Consider the following 10898-nt stretch of genomic DNA (forward strand, 5'->3'; position numbering starts at 1 on the left):
CCAGGGGAACTTCATACCTTCTACGCAACAGGCTTAGACTTTAGGGTGGAGGTCACAGGGATGTGTACAAATACACAATTCTGGTACTTTAGAGTTTTTACTGACTATTTTTGTGTGAAAATTATATGTATGCACCCGATTCAAACATGTATTTTTATTTGCTACTAAATTACAATTATGGACATAGATCTCCAAATAAAACATACATGTCTATATATTTTAAGTTCATGCAGCAGGAGTTGTTTTATTAAGTTTTTACTCTGTCCAATCAGTAATATTCCCCTGGTATAAAAATTCCATCTGAATAACAAGTTGAAAGACTTTGTAGTGCTGATATATGTCATAATTTACAATTTAATGCCCTGATTGAAAGTTATTGTTTAATAGCCTACCTACCCAGTGGTAGCATTTCTCTCTCTCTCTTTCTCTGGCACACACTGACAAATAAAAACATGTATGTACTTTGGCATTAAAATTCAGGCTTTATTTTAAGAGAAAAAGAATTCATTTCGGAGAGAGATAAAGACATATTGACTTTCAGCAATAAAAAAAAAGGAATAGACACAAGCATAATTTTTTCTAATATCTTTGATTCAACAAATGTACAAACATCTTGGCTTATTAGTTCTGAAAGTCCCCATGTCTCTGATTGTGACCATGAGGAAACATTTGACAATGAGGTCTTGCCCTTTGAATAATAATTATTCACTATTCTGAGTCATAGTCACATTGTAAATTCCTTATATAAAAAAATTGTTGAATAATTGATATAATTGAATAATTGGTGCAATGCAACATCCCTGATTTTCAAAAAAATATAGTTGCTGTAGCTAGTATCCTTTTTTTTAATTTGGACCTAGGCATTGCATATTTTTGCTCAAAAGCTGTCATGTCACCTCAGCACAAACCACATCATGTAAGGGACTGATATAATGTGTCTGTTAGGACTGAATCTTGGGGAATTTGTTTAGGGTTTTTCAGACCAAGAGATAAGCTTTGACACCTTTTGTCTTTATATCTCTATGACTGTGAGGAAACATTTATCACGGAGGTCTTGCCTTTGAATGATAATTATACGCTATTCTGAGTCATAGTCATATTGTAAATTCCTTGTACAAAATATTTTTGAATAATTGACTCTTGATATACTAGAAGATCCCTGATTCTTAAAATATATAGTTGTTGTAGCTTGTATCCTTTTTTTTCTTCTTCTTATTTTGGACCTTGAATTTGCATATTTTGCTCTAAAGGTGTCGTGCTGACACATCTTGACGCAAACTGCATGGCTTAAGGGACTGATCTAGTTATCAGTACTGAAGGAGTTAAAGGTTTTTTTTAGTCCAGGAGATAAGCTTTGACACCTTTTGTCTTTATATCTCTATGACTGTGAGGAAACATTTATCAAGGAGGTCTTGCCCTTTGAATAATAATTATACGCTATTCTGAGTCATAGTCACATTGTAAATTCCTTGTTTAAAAAAAAATGGTTGAATAATTGATATAATTGAATAATTGGTGCAATGCAACATCCCTGATTTTCAAAAAAATGTAGTTGCTGTAGCTAGTATCCTTTTTTTTAATTTAGACCTAGGCATTGCATATTTTTGCTCAAAAGCTGTCATGTCACCTCAGCACAAACCACATCATGTAAGGGACTGATCTAATATGTCTGTTAGGACTGAATCTTGGGGAATTTGTTTTGGGTTTTTCAAACCAAGAGATAAGCTTTGACACCTTTTGTCTTTATATCTCTATGACTGTGAGGAAACATTTATCACTGAGGTCTTGCCTTTGAATGATAATTATACGCTATTCTGAGTCATAGTCACATTGTAAATTAAATGTGAAAGTTTTTAAATAATTGACTGAGCATATAATACAACATCCCTGATTATACGCTCAAAAGAATTTCTTTGTGGATAAATACATGTGGTTACAGTACCTTGTCACTGTAGACATCAGGAATACCAACATTTTTTTCTTGTACATGCCTCTTAATTAAAAACAAGTTGCATAGAAGATATAAATCTGTTGTTTTTTTGTATTGGTTCTAAAAGCATCATGATTTAGACATGTGGTTTTGTGATTTTATTGATTTATATTGTTTTGAAAGGTAAATTTTCAATTAAAAATACAAGTTACAGTTGGTTGAAGGGGCCTGTTTTTGATCTGTTCAGCTTATTTCCAGATCAAATCCCCTGTTTGATAACTTGTAAATTCAAGAGGAATGACAACCCTACTTCCTACAACCATTTTGAATCACTGGACTACATCAGTGGATCACGTTAAAAATATCTTCTTGTAAAATGATTGTAATAAGACACATTGTTGAACCATGATAAAAGGTTTTGTCACTTGGCAGATCACAGAAACTTGAGTAACATGGGAAAGACATCCATTTTGTATGTTGAAGTCGCTTCTAACTGGTTCCTTGATAGTGATGGCACAGCCATTAATCTGCCAGTGTAGCCCAGTAATTTGAAATGGTGACAGTTGTTAGGGTTGCTTTGTTCTACATGGATTTACAATTGTCAGTGATTGAATTGGATCTGGAATTGTGGTGTACAGATCATCTGAAATCTGAAAAGCATCACAAAATGATTGATATGTGCACTCATGTATTGCAGACAGATCTGCCTGCAATAATTGCAGGGTTTCAAAGCAATTTATATTAAGGGAATGGTTTATAAATATGTTTGTAATAAATGGAAATTTTGTCTTGTCTTTGTTCTCTTTGAGAGGAAATGAGTGTATACACCTGTGCACACATATGCACACACACACATGTACATTTAATATCATTATGTTCATAGATGACTGTTTTCATGAATACCATTAGTAAGAAAACCATGTTTAAGAAATAAAATATTTATTACTTAATATTTCGTGCTTACAAATGTATATATTTGTGCAAATCATTCTCTGTATGTTTTTGGTTGTTCTTTTACTTAGAAATATTTACTGCATGTGACAGCAGATGTAATGAACAGTAAACATTCAGAATGAATTGTCAAAGATGAGTTTTATTTTCAGAACTTTGCCCTCCACACAGGTGGACTGGCTCACAGAAAAGATGAGTTTTATTTTCTAAACTTTGCCCTCCACACAGGTGGACTGGCTCACAGAAAAGATGAGTTTTATTTTCTAAACTTTGCCCTCCACACAGGTGGACTGGCTCACAGAAAAGATGAGAGATGCCAACTTCACAGTGTCCTCAATGCATGGTGACATGTTACAAAAAGAGAGAGAAGCAATCATGAAAGAGTTCAGATCAGGAGCAAGGTACGAAGTTTTGATGTTTATAGTCATCACAAGTGTGTATGTTGTACATCCATCTTTTTTACATACAGAATGACTTGCAGATGATGTCAACAGTAAATGTTTAAAGTAACAGTTTTGAAAGGGCCTTCCATATTCACAATACTAACATCAAATATGTGTGAAAAAATTAGTTTTACTTAGCAATCATTGTACTGTCTAGATCAACAGCCACAGCCAGTTACCAACCAAAGATAAACAACAGAAATTTAAAATATTTGTTAAAAATATTGAGTAAAAGAAATAGAAATGAACATCAGACCCTGTATATAGAGAATATTATGATGGTAACAAAACATCTTTTTGTTTTCACTGCATTGTATTTCATGTCTTAGCTCTCTCAGTCACACAGATAGTCTTCATATCCATGCATCATTGTGTTCTAACTTATTTGATTGGCATGAACTGAGGAAACATTATTGGGCTTCTGGTCAGATATTAGTACAAATATTTTAATCTCATCTGTGTAACAGATTGCTTTATAACACACACTACAATTCCTTAGATTTATTAAATGAGCAGAAAATTTACACTGATGAAATTATGCTACCTTGTTTCTTTTATCAGCCGTGTGTTGATAACAACTGATGTGTGGGCACGAGGAATTGATGTTCAGCAGGTCTCATTAGTGATCAATTACGACTTGCCAAACAACAGAGAATTGTACATACACAGGTACGTCGACTTCCTTGCTTACCCCATTATTTTCTTTCTAAATGTTTTTTATATTTAATAATGATCATTAGGCTGCAGTCTTTAAGACATCAGTATTTAAGCAACAGAAATACAGTACTAATATTTTGTTTAATCACACTCCTTACATTGAATTGCATGTATTCACTGAATAAAAATGGTATTTAATGAAATGTTTAATTTCAGAACTTTATTCCACAAGCCACCACCATGAAAACAAAATCAGTTGTCTTGATCAGACCATTAAATTGGTACTTTCCTTTGTGTAATCATTACAGAACCAAGCTGAGAATTAATTATTTTTACATATTCACATTTTACGTAGTATCAATATTCATGTACGTTGTTTCTACGATAACTCTAGATCAGTCAGATTAAATGAGTATAAGTACACAAGAATTAGCATGATGTTAAAATAACCTTATATATGAACCACATTTTTTAATAAAATGTATCTTGTTCTTTTTGTCAGAATTGGTCGATCAGGTAGATTTGGGCGCAAGGGTGTAGCCATCAACTTTGTGAAGAATGATGACATCAGAATTTTGCGAGATATTGAACAGTACTACTCCACACAGATTGATGAAATGCCCATGAATGGTTAGTTTTATTGAGTTATTTATGTTAAATACTGACTCAAACACGGAAAATAATCAACCATTTAATTCTCTCACCATGTCTTACCTGTGTGTCATTAATGAGATGCCTATTACTTTTCTCCTGTAAGAGGCTTATTTCTATAACCTGGCCAGTAGTTCTCAATTATGTTTGGGTTTAAGATTTATGTTGGTTGTAACATAAAGGTTGACAGGTGAGATGATGTGCAAGCCAAAAATATGGCTTTTTACTTTATCTGGTAATTTGTTATTCAATACTTTGAAATATATTGTTATACTATATTTTGAAATATATTGTTATACTATACTATGTTGTTATATCATATTTTGAACGATATTGTTAAACTATACTTTGAAATGTATAATTATACTATACTTTCAAATATATTATTATACCATACCTTGAAATATATTGTTCAAGCACATCGTGCTTAGCATCAACAGTCATACTGTTTGATATCATGGACGAATCCAAATATTTATCAACATGGGACAGAGGTTGTAAATGTAAATAGAATATCATGCATAGACATACACAGTTGTGTTATGAGTTGTTGATGCAGTTTAATTGACCTGAACACTGTATACACGTGTAGTTTCAATTTCTTCCATGGTGCATGGTTAGCATATATATGTTGAGCTGATTACTTGGTTTGAAATCATGTCTTGGTTTGAAACCATGTCTTGCATTAAATAAATATTTACATTTGGTAGAACCCAGATGTACCATCACATCTTTGTTTACCTGTTATTTCCCATTTCTGGTTTTTATTCTCATTCCAGATCTACTCTGGTATATTAGCGATTACATTTAAATATACATCATATTCGCTTTCACAACAAGTAATCAATAAATAAAATGAATGATGAAAGGGGAAAGGGGGATTTCAATATTTGAATGAAATTAAATAATCAGCATAAATTATTTCAAGTTGAAGGTGGACGTATGATATGAAGTTCAGCAGTACATTTTTAATTACATTCAAATTTCTTGCCACTATCTATGCAGAAGTCTAAAGTAAAATGTTTAAAGGCATTGTATGTTTAACTTTATTACTGTTAACTTTGTTTTAATTTTCTAATTTCAGTTGCTGACTTGATCTAAGATGACAACTTCCAAGGAAGTATTTTATTGGACCTGTAGATATGTACATAGTGTCATTTGGTTTTAAGAAAAAAGACAGCTGGGAAGGGTGTTGAAATTCTTGGTACATTCATGGAAATCAGTTCATCACAAAGAAAATGGTTGAATTTGTTAGTGTACAACCTTTTCTTAACTGGAATGACTGCTTTTCTGAGTCAGTGTCAAATTTTATGACGTGATCTCAGGATTTGACTTAGAGTTTGGTAGCATCTAGAAATTCCTTTCACGTGCTACTTTGAATAAAGTAATGGTGACAGCTTTCTTGAAATAGACAAAATAAATATTGTACATGACCCCACTGTATAACCCTTGTTTTTAACTTGGCTTGTACAGCTACTGCTTTAAATTAGCTCTGACTACAAAAGGCAGCATTTAAGTAAGGAGTCTTGTTTAAATTGACCCAACATCATTAAAATTTATTAAGACCGCTTTACTTTAAGGACATGCACATAAATAAATCCAGCAGGTTTCAATATTGGAGGTAAAATGAATAATTGAAATTCAAATGAGAATAATTTTTTGCAAATATTCAAACAGAAGGGCAGTATTTGAATATTCATTTTATTTGGCACTATTTGTAAAAGTAACAAAGTAATATCAAATTAGTCAACAAAGGAGTAACTTCAATCCTGCTAAATCACTCTAAGTTCAAACTCACACATGCAAGGTAATCACACTGTCAAAGGTCTGAATTTGTATAACGGTAAGTCTCTACATTAATTGAACAAGTAATCAAGAGTTACTGTCATTAGTCCTTCAGCTCTGAAGGAACATTTTTGGTCATACTGAATTTGAAGATAAACAAGGAAAATAGCAACCACTTTCATTTATATTTTTTATTATGAATCCCCACAATTATATACAAGTCCCCTAATGTGTCATTTAAATGTAATTAGATGTTAAGAACTTCATTCACAGTGCATTTTTAAAACTTCTTGGCTGGGGATGTGGTAGGATGTGTCATTAAATAAAAAGTACACATAGAAAAAGGATGGATTGTATAGTTTTAAAAACATTGATAAATATTCAAATTCTATCTAAATACATGAAACAAATATTTGAATAGGAAAGTTTTATATTCATTTCAGCTCAATTCTGTATGGCAGCATCCTGTTTTTCATTTTCATGTTGTATGAGAGTTACAGAAAGATCACAGCTGCATTTTTTGTTTTAAAGTCTACAGTGAAGAAATTTAATCAGTAATGGAAAGTTTGATTTAATATGTTTACAAAGTCCTTGTAAAGATATGATTTTAAAAACAGATGGTTGTACCTTCATATGCAAGTGACCAGGCCTGGCTATCAGAAAAAAATCATGCATCTGACCAACCTTGTGACCGTTCAGTGATCTGTTCACCTCAACTGTAGGAGAGTAAATGACTTCATCCTCCATTGAAACCCCAGCCATGTCCTTAACTCAGTAATTTACCGTCTTCTTTTTCCTAGCTACATATTTAAAATCATTACAGTTAATATTATTAAAGCTTTCATCAGCTATGGACCTTTTCATTTTAATTGCTAGTAAATAAAGTGAAAAGACAAGAATATGGTCACATTTTTATCAGCCGGTGGTAAAGGAAGAAACTTTCTGACTTTACCACAAGTCAGAGGTCTACTCTTCATGGTCTAGTTTTGGAAAACAGTTTCCCATTTGTGATCATAGCCATTCTTGTTAATACATTGTGATACTTTGAGAAGTCAGTCAAACACAGTTTTTATTTATCATTTTTATTTATCATTTAAAGGGTCAATCATACATTGTTTTTACTGCAGTGGTTCCCTCCCCTCCCCTTTGTCTATGGCATACTATCCATTAATTTTTATCAAATATTGCTTGAATTACTGATATCAGTATAAAATGGTCCTACTGAATCTTAGTATGAAAGTATAGAACCAGAGGCCTTTCAGAACAATTGTAATGTCAAGGGAAGCAACTTAAATTTATGTACATGATTAGACCTGCTTGTTGTTTTCTCCCTTGAATATTGGTTCACTGACAGAATTACATGATTGATAGAAAATAATCTTAAGTAAATTCACCACATTCATTCCTCATTTCATGTGTCAGATGTTAATAAAGAATTGTTTTGCTAAAGAAAAGTGAAGAAAATTTATAAAAATATTAGATTCTTTAGAGCCGTATGTTTACAATACTAAAAAGGACAATGAATAGCATCATCTCTGGAGTTGTTCTTCTGCTTGACCTTCAGTAAAAATTGGCATCATTTCAGCCGTTAAAGCCAACAGTATTCTCAATACTTTGATTGTAAATCACTTGTTTCAGTTTCTTGAGATGTGTACAGAACAATCATTATGTCATTACATTAAAAATTGTCATCAAATTGTACATGTCGTTTATATCAATTTTACCTGAATCTCTCTCTCTCTCTCTCTCTCTGATTCATACAAATCAAAATGACAATTATAGTTTAGCTATTTATAGTACAAGTCACTCAGGTCATGTAACCACATTTCCTGATATATAAACTTAAAAAATAATTTTAGTTTTGAAATTGTTAGATATAAAAAAGTTTGTTCAGTCATGATTTTTTAAAACTGATATAACAATTCCCAGACAAAAATTATTGAATGCTATGGGCTTTTACAATGGCAGTTACTCTGGGTCAAGAAAGTCGATATTGTATTGAACTATTACTAGTGCAGGGGTAATCAATGTACAATCACATGAATAAGAAGTCGCATGCATCTTCATTCATCTCCTGTATGGATGTTCAACTGTGAATGGCATTGAGCAGTAACATACAAATTTTATTCTTAGCTTGTACATATGACATTTCTTCAAAATTACAATTTAGCATGATTGTAGTCTTTGTCGTGTACAAAAGCACAGTTTGTATGGGAAAAATAAGTAGTATGTACAAATTGAAATAAATGACATGACGTAACATACAGAAGATATATGACAAGTTACATAATTGCCTCCAATTTATTGAAACTTGTGGGCTGATTTTTTTCTTCCTGCTGGTGTTTCCCCAGGCTTTGTTTATAAATGATGACATTTTCGTGTCTCTAAATGTTTGTAGCACAACTTTTTCCCAACTACAGGAGTGTTCCCTCTTACATCATAGCGAGCGACAAAACCGGTTTAAATGAGATCACCTTGCTTGCTTAACTGTGCCTAAAAATGTCTAAGTACATTATCAATGAATTTGCCATTTACCATTTCTGGAGGAATTTATATAATAATCTTCAATGGAATTTTGATTGATGAGACACAAAATAAAGCGAATAAAGGCCATTTAAAGGTATGTGCAATCAAATTCTCCAAAATGACACCTGTGGCCGCAAAAAGTGATTTAGAATGCATACATGAGCTATATGACTTGTACTATAGCAACGTTTTACTGTCGGACTCGAGACCAACATACCTATCTGACCTCATCCATGTGTACACACCAGCAAGATACTTCTGACAATCGTATACTCATTATTCCCACTATGAAAACAAAGTCATATGGACAGCGTTCTTTTGCATACCAGGGCCCAGCAATGTGGAATGAATTGCCCACTGAACTTAGACACAAAGACACAGTAATCACATTCAAGAGGGCTCTCAGAACTCACTTATTTCGACTGCAAGAACAAACTTAAAGACCTAATAATGTTTCCTACCTTAAATATTCTCTGCATGTTTTTTATGTTTTCTAATTTCATGGTGTTTGTTTTTGTAATCATATCATTATGTTTTTTATCTTATAGGTGTTGTCTAATGCTGTAAAGCACTTAGAGCTTCTAAAGATTAGGTGCTATACAGAGTTCTCATTATTATTATTACTATAATATTCACCCTGTTGGTGTGCTTCCAATTGAACATATTCACATTTGTCTTAACTGTAAAGCACCAGAATAGGTATCACTTCTCACCAGCCTTTTAGTAGTTGTCCAATGTAATGCAAAGTGCTCATTTTTACATTTACCTTAATTTCTCTTAAAGTACTGCATGCACAGTCATGACACTTAATATGTACTTTCATCTTGAGGAGTACAGCTCACTTGTGTCAAAAGTAGATCACCCTGACCTATCTTCATATTCCCATAATTATTTTTGTTTTTACATTTCAGTTCCTTTTCTCTTGATAAACTGGTGAGTGCATTCACACTGAAGTTATAGGATAATGCTCCAAAAAATGTTTCTAAATTTCTTTTGCTGACTATTTGTAATTTTCCATACTCACTAATTTTATATTATCATTCCAGAAAAATGTTTAAAAAATGTTGTGCTCATTTTTTGTCCATGGAACTGTATTTTAATTATATTGTTGCAAATACTATGTATCTAAGGGGAAAAAAGTCATTCCAATAATTACTTGTGAACCTAAAAAGGACATAAATGCAAACTGTGCACATTTGATTATTGAATTGTTTTATTTTCATACCCACTAATTTGGTATCATCAGTCCAACAAAATATAGCAATTCTTTTTTAGCAGTTTTTAGTACCTGGAACTATTTTAATTATATTGTTGCAAATTCTTGTTATCTAAAAAAAAAAAAAAAAATTCCTCCAGCAATTACTTGTGAACCTAAAAAATATAAATGCAACCTGTACACAAAGTTGCAGATGGTACAGTATATTAGGTAACTGGCAGAATGGACAAGAGCACAGAATCCATGGAATTTTATTTTGGTACATGTTGGAGTTAGGAATATACACAAGGATTTAACGAAAAACATGAGTTGCAGATGCAAAGTCTTATGCCCTTTTTTGGAAAGCAATTAATATGCCAACTTTACCAACCTAACAGCCAATTTTCTCATTCTTTGTCTTTAAATGTGTATTGACTACCAACCATACTGTTCCCCCCAAGGATTGGCTCATTGTGCATAATCACATCTGTAGCTAACCTCTGTAAGACCTTTGAGAAGAATTCTGCACTCGCATAATTTTGGCCCTGTACATTATCTTCTTGGTGCTCAGCATTAAGAGGTTAGTTTTAGGACTGGTTGGCTTGGTGTCAGGATAATGTGACAGGGTGGGACATCATGCTACATTCTGCGACATGATGCCCCAGTGCTAGATATTACTAAAAACTGTCACATTGCAGACATCGTAGCGATATGACTGAAAAATTGTTAAAAGCTACGTTAAAATCCAAATCACAAATCA

The 10898-nt window shown here is 32.6% G+C and overlaps 1 protein-coding gene and 3 non-coding genes across 4 annotated transcripts in view; all 4 read left to right on the top strand.

The window, feature by feature from the left end:
• Positions 1–8118, top strand: part of LOC149804387 (eukaryotic initiation factor 4A-III) — a 30350-nt gene extending 22232 nt beyond the window's left edge. The window contains exons 8-11 of the mRNA XM_089939642.1: positions 3167–3282; positions 3886–3993; positions 4484–4611; positions 5717–8118. Of these exons, the coding sequence (XP_089795768.1) occupies positions 3167–3282; positions 3886–3993; positions 4484–4611; positions 5717–5733 (369 nt within the window). The 3' untranslated portion in view covers positions 5734–8118. The remainder of the gene's footprint in view (positions 1–3166; positions 3283–3885; positions 3994–4483; positions 4612–5716) is intronic.
• Positions 1024–1094, top strand: LOC149804389 (small nucleolar RNA U54). The gene has a single exon (XR_016419892.1). It is a non-coding gene; the product is annotated as a small nucleolar RNA U54 (small nucleolar RNA).
• On the top strand, positions 1382–1453 carry LOC149804390 (small nucleolar RNA U54). Its single transcript, XR_016419894.1, has one exon. It is a non-coding gene; the product is annotated as a small nucleolar RNA U54 (small nucleolar RNA).
• Positions 1755–1825, top strand: LOC149804391 (small nucleolar RNA U54). Its single transcript, XR_016419893.1, has one exon. It is a non-coding gene; the product is annotated as a small nucleolar RNA U54 (small nucleolar RNA).
• Positions 8119–10898: the final 2780 nt, after the last annotated feature.

This window comes from Sinohyriopsis cumingii, chromosome 2 (genome assembly GCF_028554795.1).
Source record: "Sinohyriopsis cumingii isolate HCF-2022 chromosome 2, ASM2855479v2, whole genome shotgun sequence".
Classification (NCBI taxonomy): domain Eukaryota; kingdom Metazoa; phylum Mollusca; class Bivalvia; order Unionida; family Unionidae; genus Sinohyriopsis; species Sinohyriopsis cumingii.